This window comes from Rhinatrema bivittatum, chromosome 2 (assembly GCF_901001135.1).
Source record: "Rhinatrema bivittatum chromosome 2, aRhiBiv1.1, whole genome shotgun sequence".
NCBI classification, from domain to species: Eukaryota; Metazoa; Chordata; class Amphibia; order Gymnophiona; family Rhinatrematidae; genus Rhinatrema; species Rhinatrema bivittatum.
Genome location: NC_042616.1, coordinates 600,799,937 through 600,814,910, shown reverse-complemented (window position 1 = coordinate 600,814,910; position 14,974 = coordinate 600,799,937). Strand labels below are relative to the sequence as shown.

Genomic DNA, 14,974 nt, shown 5'->3' with positions numbered 1-14,974 from the left:
ACATGTAGTAGATGAAGTTGAGGCTACTAATAGCAAGGCAGTGGATAGATGTATACGTTAGAAGATGGGAGAGACCACAGATAGGGAGGCCAGGGAGCAGGTAAGTGCAAAGTTCAAATTGCATTGAGAAGCTAGCAGAAGAGGTGACAGATGCATGTAAGAAGCACTGTTCTCGTTATGCTGGTGGGAGGAGATTGTGCCAGCAAGAAGGAATTGAAGAGCACAGAGCAGTTTTCCTTAGGGAAGGAATAAGATTTCTGGCTCTCTTAAGATGCTGGTTTTCCTAAGGCCAGCCCTGTACACAAGTTTACATACAACAGTTTTGTCTTCCCCCTATTTCTAAACAAAATGTTGCATTTGCAGGGTTTTATTAGTTATACATGTAACCACCACACTTGGGTTTCAATCTTTTAAAATTGTATCTTAAACTAATACTTAGTGGGAAAGGCAAGAGGATCTACAGGAGTACTTGTACACTGTCCCAATATTTGGCTGGGAGGACTGACTTGAAAGAGTGACTATGTTCAGCCCCCAACTTCAACTCCTTTGGTGTAGCTGCTGTCAAGACTGATATCAGCCATACAATGAAGAAAATCATGTGACTGTTATAACTTGAGAACCATATATAATCAGAAGGGCTGCCCAGCAGCGGAATTTAAAGGCCTATTTCACACAATTTGTAAAGATGCGGTGCCTTGTAAAAGTCTTTACTTCATGTATATTTTTCACATTCTGCTGTCTAAAAAAAAAATGCAAATCAAATGTTAGTTTTTTCAGAGTTTACTCAACATATTCTCTGCAGTCATGAAAGGTTAATTATAGAATTTATTCTACAAATAGAAAAACCAGTCTTGTGTAAGTCTTCACACTTTGTCATAGCAAACCCAAATTAGTTCCTATTCAAAAACAAATTGCTTTAATAAGGCAGAGGCCACCTGTGTCCATTCACAGTAGTTGAGCTGATTGAAATACTTCTGGATGAAGAACCAAGCTGATTCTGTTGTATGAGGTGAAGCTGCAGAAATCTCAGGGATAACGATAGGTACAGAGAAGGGGAAGGCTATAAAACCATTTAGTGTTTGAATTTCCCTTAAGGCACTGTCGGATCTATCATTAAATGGAAACAGTTTGGCACAACCAAGACACTGCCTTGATCAAATGGTCTTCAGAGTCAGTAGCCATGGGTTAAGAAACTGCTGCAGAAGATCATTGTGAAACCTAAGATTACTTTAAAAGAACTACAGAGGTCTCTGGCTGGGACTGGGAAAAATGTGATTATTCAAGATTATTCAACAGACATGGCTGTATGGGAGCATGGCAACCAAGAACCACTGCTGAGGAAAAGCTGTATGATGTGCCACTTAGCATTTGCAAAGAAATACTTAGGGGACACCACACGAATGCGAGAGGTTTTGTGGTAGTGGAAGATTTTGGTCTCTGTTCCAAGTAATGTGTAGCATAAAACAAGAGTACATCACCCTGCTAACACCATCCCTACCATAAAGCATGGTGGTGGCTGAATTATGTTGTAGGGTTGGTTTTGCAGCAGCATGAACAGGAAGGCTTGTGAAGATTGTGGGAAAGATAGAGGGTGCAAAATATAGGTAGATCCTAGAGGTAAATCTGTTAGTTGGCCCCAGGACTGGGGAGCAGATTCAGATTTCAGCAGGACAGTGATGCTAAGGACAAAGCAAAAGTAACAATGGAGCAATTCAGCATGAAGAAAATAAATGTCTGAGTGACCCAGTCAAAGCTTGGATCTGATTACAATACAAAATTTATGGCAAGACTTGAACATTGCAGTCCACGAATGATCCCCAGCCAACTTGAGTTTTAGCTCTTCTACCAAGAAGAATGGGCAAAAACTGCACCATCCCACTCTGCAAAGTTGGTAGGCCCTTACCCTAAACCAGTGGCGCTCAATCTTTTTCCCATTGTGACACACATGATGGACAATGCTCCCATATGTGACACATCGCTCACAACAGTCCACAGCTAAACTAAAAAACAGCCTTAGTATTACTTTAAGAATATGAGGGGGAAAGGTAAGAGTACTCTCTGAACAAAAGTTTTGCTCAAGCTACATTCTCTGACCCCTGTGGGGCCAAAAACATTTTTTCTTCTGTCGCTTTCAGGCCCAGAAGGCGAAGATGAAATCAGTTATCACTAGCCTGGAAGAGAGAGAATTGCCATTGCTTGCTGGGCTCCAGCAGGAATGGTGGACAACAGCTTTGTCCTACTTGGGGCGCAGTGTGTGAAGAAGTCTGCCTTGTGAACCGTACAGCCTTGTGCACTCTCCCCTCCCCAGGCAATTAAAAATTACACATTTATAATAGATTTTATATGAAAAATGACATTAAAAATGAAGCTTGGAACCAATATGGGATTAGGCCTATTTTAACGTAACGTGTTCAGTATGGGCTTAGCACTCAGTCACAAGTAAAAGAATTATAACAATATAGTAAAACCTCCATACTAAAACAGCATGAAAACAGTAACAATCCTGCTTATGAAAAGGTAGAAGTGCTAATATTACACCAGGCCCTAAAATACCAATACACCTTATATTAGGAAAACAGAACAAACCAGGCTGCTATAGATCCCCACACAAAAACTGTACACTGGCAGAATACCTCACCTTGGTCATAGATGCAGAATACAGACAGACCCTCACCAAATACTTACAGTAAGCTTTTTTTATTCTGTATGAATAGAAATAGACAAAAACTGAACTGGAAACTACATCAGAACAGAAAAACACACCATTCCTCATAAAATATGTATGTATACAATAGTAATAAAATCATACTGGTAAATACATATTTCATAACAGCTGAAAAATAGAACAATTAAAAACTCAAAAATGTTGCAAAGAACAATAAAACATTTCAAAACAGAAGACAAACACCCAATATAAAAAAAAAAGGACCGTGCTCACAATACCTGGGAACTTTTTGATTTCATGGTGCCCTGAGATTGTCTTGGATTAGCAAGAGGAGAGGTGGGTTGTTGCTGAAACTCTCCCTCACTCTCATGCTCAGTCTCATTTCCATAAACACACAGGTGCTCTCTCGCTCTTGCTCAGTCTTGCACTTGTGCACACAGGTACACACGCACTTTCACATGCTCAACATCACGCAGACACTCACACAGGCTGTCTCTCGCATGCTCACTCACAACTATTGTGTGCGCACCTGTGTCTCACCCCCTCACATGCTCAGTCTCACACAGGCAAAAACATCCACAGGCTGTCTTTCTCCTCCCAGAAGCACAAGTAACAGCAGCAGCTTCAGCCTGTCCTCCTTCAGCCCTTGTGGCTGACAGGACTCATTCTTGGGGCTGTGGGAGCTGACACTGTGCCTTTTCAAATTTGGCTTGCACTGCTCCTTCTGTTGTTCCTGCGAAGGTCCACCTCATGTCCTCTTCTATCCATGCTGATAGAGGCCATACTGCCCGTATGCCCCCCCCCCATACACACACATATGTTCTTTCCAGATGGCCACTTAGCAGCAGAGCTGATTGTATGTAGCACTATCATTCTGCCTGGGCTTGAAAATGCTGACAGCCCAAGCGGAGGAGATCCCTGCATTCCACTGGAGCAGAGGAGGGGGCAGAAAGATTAGTTGCATTAGCAGGAGACCAGGGTGCATTGTATTCTGGCTGCGGAGGTGGTGACACACTAGCTTGTGCTTTGTGACAGTGATGTTGCGACACACTGGTTGAGAATCACTGCCCTAAACGACTCATGGCTGTTGGTAAAAAGAGGCTTCCACCAAGTACCAAATCAGAGTATGATGACTGCAATCAAGATTTTTTTATTCTTCATTACTTTTTGGAATATTTCTCTAGTATAGTGTTATGTAGATCAGTGAACAAGCTCCTACTTTAATGCATTTTGATTTATTTTCCAAAAAACATATGATGTGAAAAATATACAAGGGGGTTAAGACTTCTTTACAAGGCACTGTAATGAAGAACAGTCAGTCTAAGAACACCACCAGGAAGTTAAAGCATAGTTTCTTTTAGTCTTGTCCTGGCTAAAATGGGTTTGTTGGTTCGTCTGTGGTTCTGTGAGTGACCCTCATTTTCTATGAATATTGTAAAAGTTCTATTTTCATATTTCTCTGCTACCGTCCTCATGTAAACCCAGTTTATAATATATCATGCAATAGCAATAAAATCAATACAGCATAATGCAATATATAAATAAATGTCATAAAAATACTGGAAAAGAAAACAAAATAAGAATCCCCAACCACCCACGCCTCACGCCAACAACTTATAATTCAGCCTTGTCCAACCCCTTAGAAATATAAAAACAAAGAACAATCCCAACCTATACCTCAGGAATAATTCCTCCTGGTCAGTCTGTGTTAACCCAATTGCAGCAAATTGTTTCATCGATAAGATAGAAAGCAGCAACTTTAAATAAAATGATGCAAATAAAATAAATACTTCATTTAAGCAATTCAGCAGTTAAAAATTAGGAAAAGAAAAACAAATTTAGACATGTTGGATGTCAGTTTATGCCATCACCTTTTAAACAATATCTCCAAAATATCACCCAGCTCTGGAAGCTATTTCTAAATTGGGATTGATCAGCTTCTCTCTAAAAATATTTTTCTGTATGGTATCCTTGACACATGATACTATGAAGTATCTTGAAGATCTAATAGCACTGGCCATAGTAGTGTCTCCTTTTTCATGTTCTTGGCAAGATTTGTTTCACTGTATCTATCGTGGTAATTCTATCTTATGATTCCTTATTTAAGTGAATTGCTGAAGGGCAACGCTCGGAAACTGGTCCCAAATTTTCTCTTCCTGATCTGCAGAAGTCCAATAATTTTTTTTAAACCCTGGTGCTTGAAACATTTGTGTATGTACACAGTGAAGCTACTTGGCTAAACATTTTTTTTTTTGACAGTCTATCAAAAGACTCAGACCATAAACTGTGACAGTATTCCTGAGGATTGTAGAAGGCAACCACAGAATAAGGCTGCAATAAACTAAAGCTTTCCCCATCCAGAAATGAGAGAAAATTAATTTTCAGTGAGTACCCCCGCTCTAGTACTGCCACAGGATTATCTAAAGTTGTTTTGCTTGCTGTCAGCCCTTCCCAGTCTGCAGGTGCACTCAACCCTCTCCCTTTCCCATTCCTAATCTCACTCCAGGAGACTACCTGTTTCCACAGCCAGCTGACCCTTTCAGGAGGAAAGCCCAGCCTACAGAAGCCTCCCCAACACTGCGTAGATACTTCTTCTTGGCTCACCTCATCCCTTTCTGTAACTGTAGCTTGCCTCCACTTCTCCATGACGTCCCCACCACCATTCCAGTGTACAGAGTTTGCTGCTTTTATAGTTCCCCAGGCACTGCCTACCTACTCTATTGCAGCAGGCCCTAAAACACCAATACACCTGATATTAGGGTAACAGAACAAGCCAAGCTGTTAGATCCCTACACAGAAACTCCACGCTAGCAGAATACCTCACCTCAGTGTCACATGCAGAACACCAGACCCTCACCAAATACAGAATAAAGAGACAGCAGAGTTTAATTAGAAACATGCAAAAAAAAAAACTGAATTGCAAACCATATGACAGATTCTGCATGCAGTGCAACAATGAAAAAAACAAAAATCACCATTCCTTGTAAAACATCAAACAATAGTCAAGATTTATAATCAATCATAATAGTAAAATCATACTCATAAAAAGAATAAATGTTTCAAAACAGCTGATGAATAGAACATCAAATGATTAAAAATATATAACATTGGGGTTTTTTAATTTTCCAATCAAAATATTTCAAAACAGCAGATGCATCAAACATCCAATAATTAAAACTAAAGCTACAAAAAAAAAATCCCTTGCTCTCCATACATGGGAACTTTAGATTCCAGCCACCATCAGATTGTCATGGATTAGTCAGGGATAGGAAATATGCACAAACTTTCTCATCTTATTTATTCAATCCTCATTACATTTCCCAACTCCTCCCAAATAAACCTGAAACTGAAAACTTTTTTTCTTTTCCACCACCCTCATATCCCTCTGGTACCTTGAGTTTTAAAAATGCTAGCTCATCCCTACATATCTTCTCACCCCGATAACTCTAGCCAACATATGTGCCCCTGAGAACTTTCTAACATATATGCTCATTCTCACATAAACTTCTTTATATTCTGGCTCACACAAATGCTCTTTGGTGTGCTCATTCTCACTCAAATCCATGTTCACTGGCTCACGCACATGCTCTGGAAAATACAGCAAGCCTGATTATTAAGGAGTGCAACAGAAAAACAAACATTCCTCATAAAACATTAAGCAATAAAGTCAAGAGAGATAAATCATCTAAGCGAGGTCAGGGATAGAGCGTTATCTGTGGCAGGCCCAAAATTATGGAATTCTCTGCCAAATGAATTAAGATTACAAAGTGATTTTGCAGCTTTTAAAAAGGGTCTTAAAACATACTATTCAAACAAGCTTATGAATTCAGTAGTCACAAGTCTTGCATGAGGAAAACTTGAGTACAATTTGGTTGAGGCCTATTCTATTTTTTTATTTTATTCTTTTTATTTTATTTAATCCTATTTTACTTTCTGTATCTCATGCATATTCATTGTGGATATCCTGAAAACCCGACTGGCTGTGGGGTCCCCAGGACAGGTTTGGGAAGCCCTGGTTTAAACAGAATAGAGGTATATAAATCTAATAAATCATTCATAATATTGAAATCATACTAAAAAAAAAAAAGTCAAGCAAGCAACAACGAACATCCAGTAATAAAAATAACTAGTTTTTTTCTAATATTTCTCAAACAGCAGACACATGAAATAACACCTCAAAATTTAAAATAAGATTAAAAATTTCCAGCTCTCCATACCTGGGATCTTTTGAATTCATCACCCACAGATTGTAGATTGGGGAAGGGGGGCCTCACAATCTTTACCTCTCCTTCCCAAACACATGCATTTGTCACACAAGCTCTCTCCCATATACGCTGACACATGCAGGCACTCTTGCACACAAGCAGGCTATTGCATGCATGCATACATACATGCAGTCTCTCTCTCTCTCGTACACACAAGCATACACTCACATATAGCTTTCAGGCCTTTCCCTTTCTTCTGGCCTTCCCTCTGTCCACTATGGGACAGCAGTGCTGCTCCTCAACGCTGGGAGGGAGGTGAAAGAAGGCCACTGCTACCCGTGGTTCCTTCAAGGGGGAGAGGACCGCTTTGGGTCACAGAAGAATGGGCACGCAGGCTGCGACAGGATAGGCTCTGCCACGGCCGTGCATTCCTCTTTGGGCCAGGAAGCTGGAAAAACAGCCACATGATCAAAGTGACTGGCCCACCCGGGGATGCCAGATTTCCCCCATAGGCCAATCCACACCAGTGTGTGCCATTGTCTTCTCTAAACTTATTTGAAACTTGCTGCTTAGTTTTTTGCTTCAGATTAGACAGTTGCCAGAAAGTTAGTACTAGAAGATCATGGAGGAGTACTTTCATTGATTTTATCCTTCTGTGGGTATTTTTCTAGCTCTGAGCTGTATGTTACTAGACAGGGTACTTGTTCTATGCCAGGTCTTCCCAAACTTGACCCGGGGACCCTGCAGCTAGTTGGGTTTTCAGGATATCCACAATGAATGTTTGAGAGATTTGCATAGCATGGAGACTCAGTATATGCCCATTTTTCATGCCATATTCATTGTGGATATCCTGAAAACCTGACTGCCTGTGGGGTCCCCAGTACAAGTTTGGGAAGCTCTGTGCTATGCCTCTTCCTTCCATCTTGTATTGCAGTTGGTTTTGCCTGTGTGTTTGTAATTGAAAATGAAATTTCCTTGAAGATATGTTTGAAGGATTTAGAGCTTTGAATTTTGGTCAAAGCATTTATAATGATACCATGTCTTGGCTGTTTGCAATGGTCTTTTTTTTTTTTGTGTGCAAAGAGTAGAAAAAGAGCTGTGATGGTAGTTGCATCACTAAGTGAATTTTTTGTGTATAGACATTTCTTAAATGTTAAGAGATTGAGCTCCCAGCCATCTTGTTTTTATCATCTTGTGCCTTATTCTATTCTCCCAGATGTGCTGTTTTTGGTTTTCCAGTGTATGTATTGTGCCAGTTGAAAACAGTCATAGGCATTGTTTAATGTGTTAAAGAACGTTTTTCAAAGTATAGAACTTGAGTTTTATCTATTGTCACTAATCTCTAATGGCACATACCATCTCTTTAATACATATTTTTGGATACCATAGCTTTGTTTAATTCACTGGGGATTTGGTTCTAATGTTTTTTGTATAAAAGTAGTTTAGCCCCATTGCAACCAATTATCTACCAGTAAATATTTAATCCTTTAAAAAATCTGAGCACATAAGTACACTCAAGCAAAAAAATATTGGCTGCCTTACAGGTACTAAGCAGAAGATCTGAATCCTGTCCTGGGGGCCCCCCAGCCAGTCGGGTTCTCAGGATATCTACAGTGAATATGCACGGGAGAAAATGTGCATGCCATGTGGAGGCAGTACATGCAAATTTCTCCTGCATATTCATTGTGTGTATCCTGAAAATCTGACTGAGGGTCCTCCAGGACAGGTTTGGGAACCACTGTACTTGGAGGATCATTCCTCAGTATTGCTCCAACTGAGACTGCCTTCATTTTTATGCTCTACAATTGGGTTACTTTCCTATGTTGCAAATTCTTGGTTACGACATGCTAGTTTCAGACCAAACATTGAAAGCAAGTTGATAGAAACCACTTGTTAACACTATCCCATCAGTGTCCTCAACTGTTTGTGAGGCCTGATCTCTAGGAATGAGAATGCTTAGTATCTATACCCAGTCCAAAAAAACAAATTTTACTGAGGGTGGGAGAGCGTTTACTGTACAGATATCAGGAATATTTAATTCCTTAATTCTGTGACTGTTCTTTCTATCTACAGAATCCTCCATTTATTAGTAACATGTAAGCTAGTCACTAGATGGCCAGTGTGAGAACAGGTTGTCAAACTAGTATAGGTTTGATAGTTATGAACAAGCCTTGTTAAATTGGTACTAAATGTTGATTGCATATTTAACTAGTTGGGTGCTGCATAAGTCATCTTAAGTGAACTGAAATGCTCTGACAAGCAGCTACAGTGACTCCCCATAATGGGCTATGTGATCTGTTGTGTGCAAAGTGAGAGGACTCCTTTACAAAGTTTTTAGAAATATTTTGAGTGAGGAGGATTGGGGAGGAGTTTGACACCCCTGGACTTGCTGCTCTTCAGGGGTTTTTTAAAATCCATTATTGGAGTATCTCCCCCCCAAACTACTGCTGGTGCTGTTTTATGCTTTCAGCCAGTTGTCCTTTACCCTCCTTTCTGGCATTTTTTTCCGACTCAGTTTTAATCAGATTTTTTTTATTTTCCCAAGTGGTATCACTGTTTGTTTTAAAGGCACTTTTTCTTTTAGTTTGCATTAACAGGGTAGAGAATCCAGACACTGTAGAAGGTGTTACGTTCTCAGCACACAGCTGCCTAAAGGATATCCAGATGTTAGGAAGGGTACACAGAACACAGGGGTTTCTAAATTCTGAAGGGATGCCCAGACTGGGAGATCTACTTACACCACACAGTTATACCCAAGGATCCTACAGGAATGTGTTTAATCTTATTACTTGCTGATATATATAAATACACTCAAGTATTCATAACATAGTAATCAATAAGTCTAAAACAAATACATATATAAAAAAAAAGCATGTATGTAAGTCACTTTGGGTTGGATTGTTGTCCAAGGAAGGAGGTATAAAAATGTAGTACAAATATAAAATTGTACCTGAACTAAGTGCAAGCACTTTTTAACAAAGTAGCTGCAGACAAAATAAGGGCATCCTCTCAGATTGGGATAATAAACATGACTTGATTCAAAAGAACGGAGGGGGTGTTTTACACCTCAGAATGATAAAATTCTGAAACCTTTTTCCAGCAGAAGTATTAATGGCTGCAACACTAAAGCAGCTTAAACATAAAGACAGACTTTAGAGGAAAAAGAGTTCTGATTATAGAATTACATGCTAAGGAAATTCTTATGCAACAAATTTTTTTTTTTGACCTAGTAGTTTTTCTGCTGCTTTGAGCCTCCATCTTAATTGAAACCTGAAACCAGGGTTGGGGATTCTGTTCCCATGAGACTTATTTTGGTAGCACAATGTGCAACAAGTACTGCTGTTTTTCTAGGAGCATTTTTGGCATGATCATGGAACATTTGATAACTGATACTTCATCTGAATTCTGATAAGCTTCCCAGGTAAATCAGTGTCTCTAATTTCTCTTGTGTAATACAAATTCCATGACTGTAGTATAGATGGCCACATTAATCTTATGTCAATACCTTTTACTATGAAGTTATGTAAAACCCTACATGCTGATTTTTTTTTTTCCCAAATTCATACCTATAAATATGTCCCATGTTATACCTGATTATGCCAGTCTGACAAAACCAACTGTTCATCTTCATGGTTTATATAACAATACAAAGGAAAAAAGACAAGTCATTAAACAAATAACCTAACGAGAGAGCATATGCATACAGTTAACTGTACCAAAGAATTTTACATGTTGCCCAATTTTACATAATGAACAAGTAACGGACACAGACAGGAACATCACAAAGTTATTACATATGTATCATCTCCAATATACATATTTTCTCTCATTTTTATTATCCCACTAAAACCCCATAACAAATAACTTTATATTCATCACCACACTGCCTGTCACGTATCCATACATACTCGTTCATACAATCCATAAAACAGAATAAGATATACATCAGAGTGTGTTTCTCCAATATAAATAACACGTTCATCAACTTGATAAAGGCTACACAAACTGTTCTCAGTAAATGGAGTGGATTGAGTAATTTCAGTTCTTCAAAATGAAGGATTCAAAAACAATGCGCTGCTTGAAGTTTCCCTGCAAAGGAACCCTTGTTTCGCCTATGGACAGGGTTCTTCAGGGGCAAAGATTACCATATTCATCTATAACCCCCACTCACGAATGTAATCACTCCATCCATCTCATAACCATTGTCCCAGCAATACTTTTCAGAGGCTTTTAAAGCCTATACAACTCGCACCAGGGATTAACAGACCTCACACTTTGTCAAGCTGCCAAACACATCACATGATCCTATGGCAACAGTTCAACGTATGTGTGTGTCTGTTGTATATTATGGATTATATGAATGTGTGTATGGATACGTGAGAGGTAGTGTGGCGATGAATGTGTTATTTGGTAAGGGGTGTTAGTGGTATGATAGATTATAGAGAAAATGTCTAAATATATATTATGTAATACTTTATGATCTTGATGTTCAGTGATTACCTGTTCGTTATGTAAAATTGGTAGACATGTAATTATCTTTTGTACATTTTGTTAATTTTATGTTTCAGTTGCTCTTATTAATGTCTTCTTCAGATACCATCTTTATTAGCCAAACTTTAATGCTAATTTTTTTTTAGGTGGCAAAGGAATACAGAAGCCTACAGTTCCATTTACTTCAGATGTTAAAACAAAAATGATCGATCATTCCACGAAAACCCGCTATCAGTCAGCTCCCTATTACTTTGGTCCACACCTCCTGTCTTACATAGGAGTAGGAAATATAGCTATCAATAGAAATCTTAAGGGTTCAGTTTGAGGTTCTGTCTTGGTCTGGGATAAAACATTTATTTCAAACTAAGCCTTTAGACGTCTTTTTTTTTTCCAATTTCCCTTGTGCAGGTGAGTTTATAGAACTTCTATATTCAGAATGTGGCAGTCATTATTTTGACCTTGACATGCCCATAATGAGCATATTTATTACAAACATAAATGTCATTACATTTGAAATTATATATAATGCATCAGATTTCAAACTCCAGTCATGTGCTGAACAGTACATTGTTAAATTTTTATAGCCGAGAAAACATGTTCCAACTAAGTTAAGGCTGCACATTTTTTTCAGAAAGATGTAGTTTATAAATATTTTCCTTTTTAGGTCAGAAATTTGAGATTGGCACATGAGCAAGAGAAAAATAAGATTTTGTCAGAAGCACTGCAGACATTGGCTACTGAACACCATGAGCTAGAGCAGTCTTTGGTTAAGGGATCACCACCTCAAAGCATTCTGAGTGAAGACGAGTTCTATGATGCTATTTCAGGTAAGCTGCTAATGTCCTCCACTTTTTATAATTTTTTATTCTTATGTCATATTTAATTTGACTTTAAAGAGCTGTAAAATAGCGCAAGGTTGGCATGTCTCTTTTTTTTTTTTTTTAAGAGCTTAAATTTTTTATGTAGAAATTGACATCAAAAAGGTTGAAAACATCATAGATGGGGGTGACTGAGAAAGCAGTCTATTATGCTGAGAAATATAGTAATTTTTGGCAAAGGATTACTCTGTACTGCTGCCAGTGATAGGAATGAATGCTGCTGTCCTGGAATACTGTTCATGCATACTAAAATCTAATGGTTTAAAATTACCACGAGTATCTCTGAGCTTGTACCAGCTATGAAGTTGAGCCCAATGACTAGTTTTTCACTTTTTGTTCCAAAAGAGATCCAAAAGGAAAAAATATCACTTCTAATGGAAATCAGTGTGGTGGTTTCATAGCTGTTTGGGGTATAATTTGGAAATTTATCCTGTTTTATACTTTATTTTCCTTTTGGCTACAATAAAATCTTTATCCTCTAATTCAGCCTCAAGTGGTCCATGCTCATGATCTGGGAACCATTAATTTTAGGAGCAGTTTAAAGTAGATAGCAGTGACAAAATAAGTGAAAAGCCAGAAAAGAAATGCAGACCAACTCTAAATACTATTTAATGTATTTAAAATAAAAAAAAAACAGTTTGAAATCTCTTGTATAATTTTGGTTATCAGAAAGAGCTAGCATTGAGAGCGCCATGCTGTAAGAGCCTTTTGTTACTGGAAGGCTTTAGAAAAATGTTGAAGTAGAGGTCATATAACATTAATAAAAAAAAATAAACTAGAATAATTTTTATGTAAAATGTCTTTTTATAGGAAGAGATGCCTCTCTTCTAAATGAGTCATGTTTCATGCTATTCCCTCACTAGCATATGCAAGCTTTGATTTGCTGTTGTAATCCCTTACATTAGTAAGGGACAAGTCCCTCATGAGAGGCTTCTAAGAAAACTAAAAAGTCATGGGATAGGAAGCGATGTCCTTTCGTGGATTACAAACTGGTTAAAAGACAGGAAACAGAGTAGGATTAAATAGTCAATTTTCTCAGTGGAAAAGGGTAAACAGTGGAGTGCCTCAGGGATCTGTACTTGGACTGGTGCTTTTCAATATATATAAATGATCTGGGAAGGAATACGACGAGTAAAGTTATCAAATTTGTGGATGATACAAAATTATTCAGAGTAGTTAAATCATAAGCGGGTTGTGATACATTACAGTGGACCTTGCAAGGCTGGAAGATTGGGCATCCAAATAGCAGATGAAATTTAATGTGGACAAGTGCAAGGTGTTGCATATAGGGAAAAATAACCCTTGCTGCAGTTAGGTTCCATATTAGGAGCTACCACCCAGGAAAAAGATCTAGGCATCATAGTGGATAATACTTTAAAATTGTCGGCTCAGTGTGCTGAAGCAGTAAAAAAAAAAAAAAAAAAAAGCAAACAATGTTAGGAATTATTAGGAAGCGAATGGTTAATAAAATGGAAAATATCATGCCTCTATATCGCTGCATGGTGAGACCGCACCTTTGAATACTGTGTACAATTCTGGTCGCCACATCTCAAAGATATAGTTGCGATGGAGAAGGTACAGAGAAGGGCAACCAAAATGATAAAGGGGATGGAGCAGCTCCCCTATGAGGAAAGGCTGAAGAGGTTAGGGCTGTACAGCTTGGAGAAGAGACGGCTGAGAGGGTATATGATAGAGGTCTTTAAGATCATGACAGGTCTTGAACGAGTAGATGTGAATCAGTTTTTTTCGCTTTCGAACAATAGAAAGACTAGGGGGCATTCCATGAAGTTAGCAAGTAGCACATTTAAGACTAATTGGACAAAATTATTTTTCACTCAACGCACAATAAAGCTCTGGAATTTTTTGCCAGAGAATGTGGTTAGTGTTGTTGGCGTAGCTGGGTTCAATAATGGTTTGGATAATTTCTTGGAGGAGAAGTCCATTAACTGCTATTAATCAAGTTTACTTAGGGAATAGCCACTGCTATTGCATCAGTAGCATGGGATCTTCTTAGTGTTTGGGTAATTGCCAGGTTCATGTGGCCTGGTTCGGCCTCTGTTGGAAACAGGATGCTGGGCTTGATGGACCCTTGGTCTGACCCAGCATGGCAATTTATGTTCTTCTGTTCTTACCTCTATGAGTTTACATCCATAAAAAATTAAATCAAGCAGATGGTGTACTGGACTTGGCTTAGAAGCAAGGGCTCTTTCTCAGAGGACAAGCAGGATGGTGGTCCTCCCACGTGGGTAATGCCAGATTGAGCATGGTATGGAACTTTGACTTCAAAGTTCGTAGAAGCTTTGAGAATGCTCCACTGGGCACATGCAGCTCTAGGTGACTCCCCTGCCTCCCATGCAGGGCTCCTCAGTCTCATTTTTCCTGTGTAGCTTTTATGGATTGCTGTTTCTCTGTCCTAAAGCTGCTGCAGTGAAGGTTTTTGGAGTTGTGGGAGCTATTTTTCATGCTGTAGGTAGGAGCACCAATTCCAATCAGTATTTTCTCAACCTTTGTTTTTCCTTTCGTCCGATACTTGAGGACCTGTACATAATTGTTCCCTGCGCAGCCATGCTTGGTCTTTTTGCCTTGTGATAGATGGGGGAGGTGTTGCTTGAACATACCACAAAATCTTGGACTACTTCAACTGTGAGGCTATTACCCATACAGAAAGTTATGCCCAGTGGGAGCTCTTGGAAGCTTCGGGAGACTTAGTCCACCCAGTGGACATTGACTTTGGA

General features: G+C 38.9%; 1 protein-coding gene across 5 annotated transcripts in view; it reads left to right on the top strand.

The window, feature by feature from the left end:
• Window positions 1-14,974, top strand: part of OSBPL1A (oxysterol binding protein like 1A) — a 546,359-nt gene that overhangs the window by 357,418 nt on the left and 173,967 nt on the right. For all 5 annotated transcript variants that reach the window (XM_029591150.1, XM_029591146.1, XM_029591149.1 and 2 more), the window contains one exon: window positions 12,026-12,188. In XM_029591150.1, the coding sequence (XP_029447010.1) occupies window positions 12,026-12,188 (163 nt within the window). The remainder of the gene's footprint in view (window positions 1-12,025; window positions 12,189-14,974) is intronic.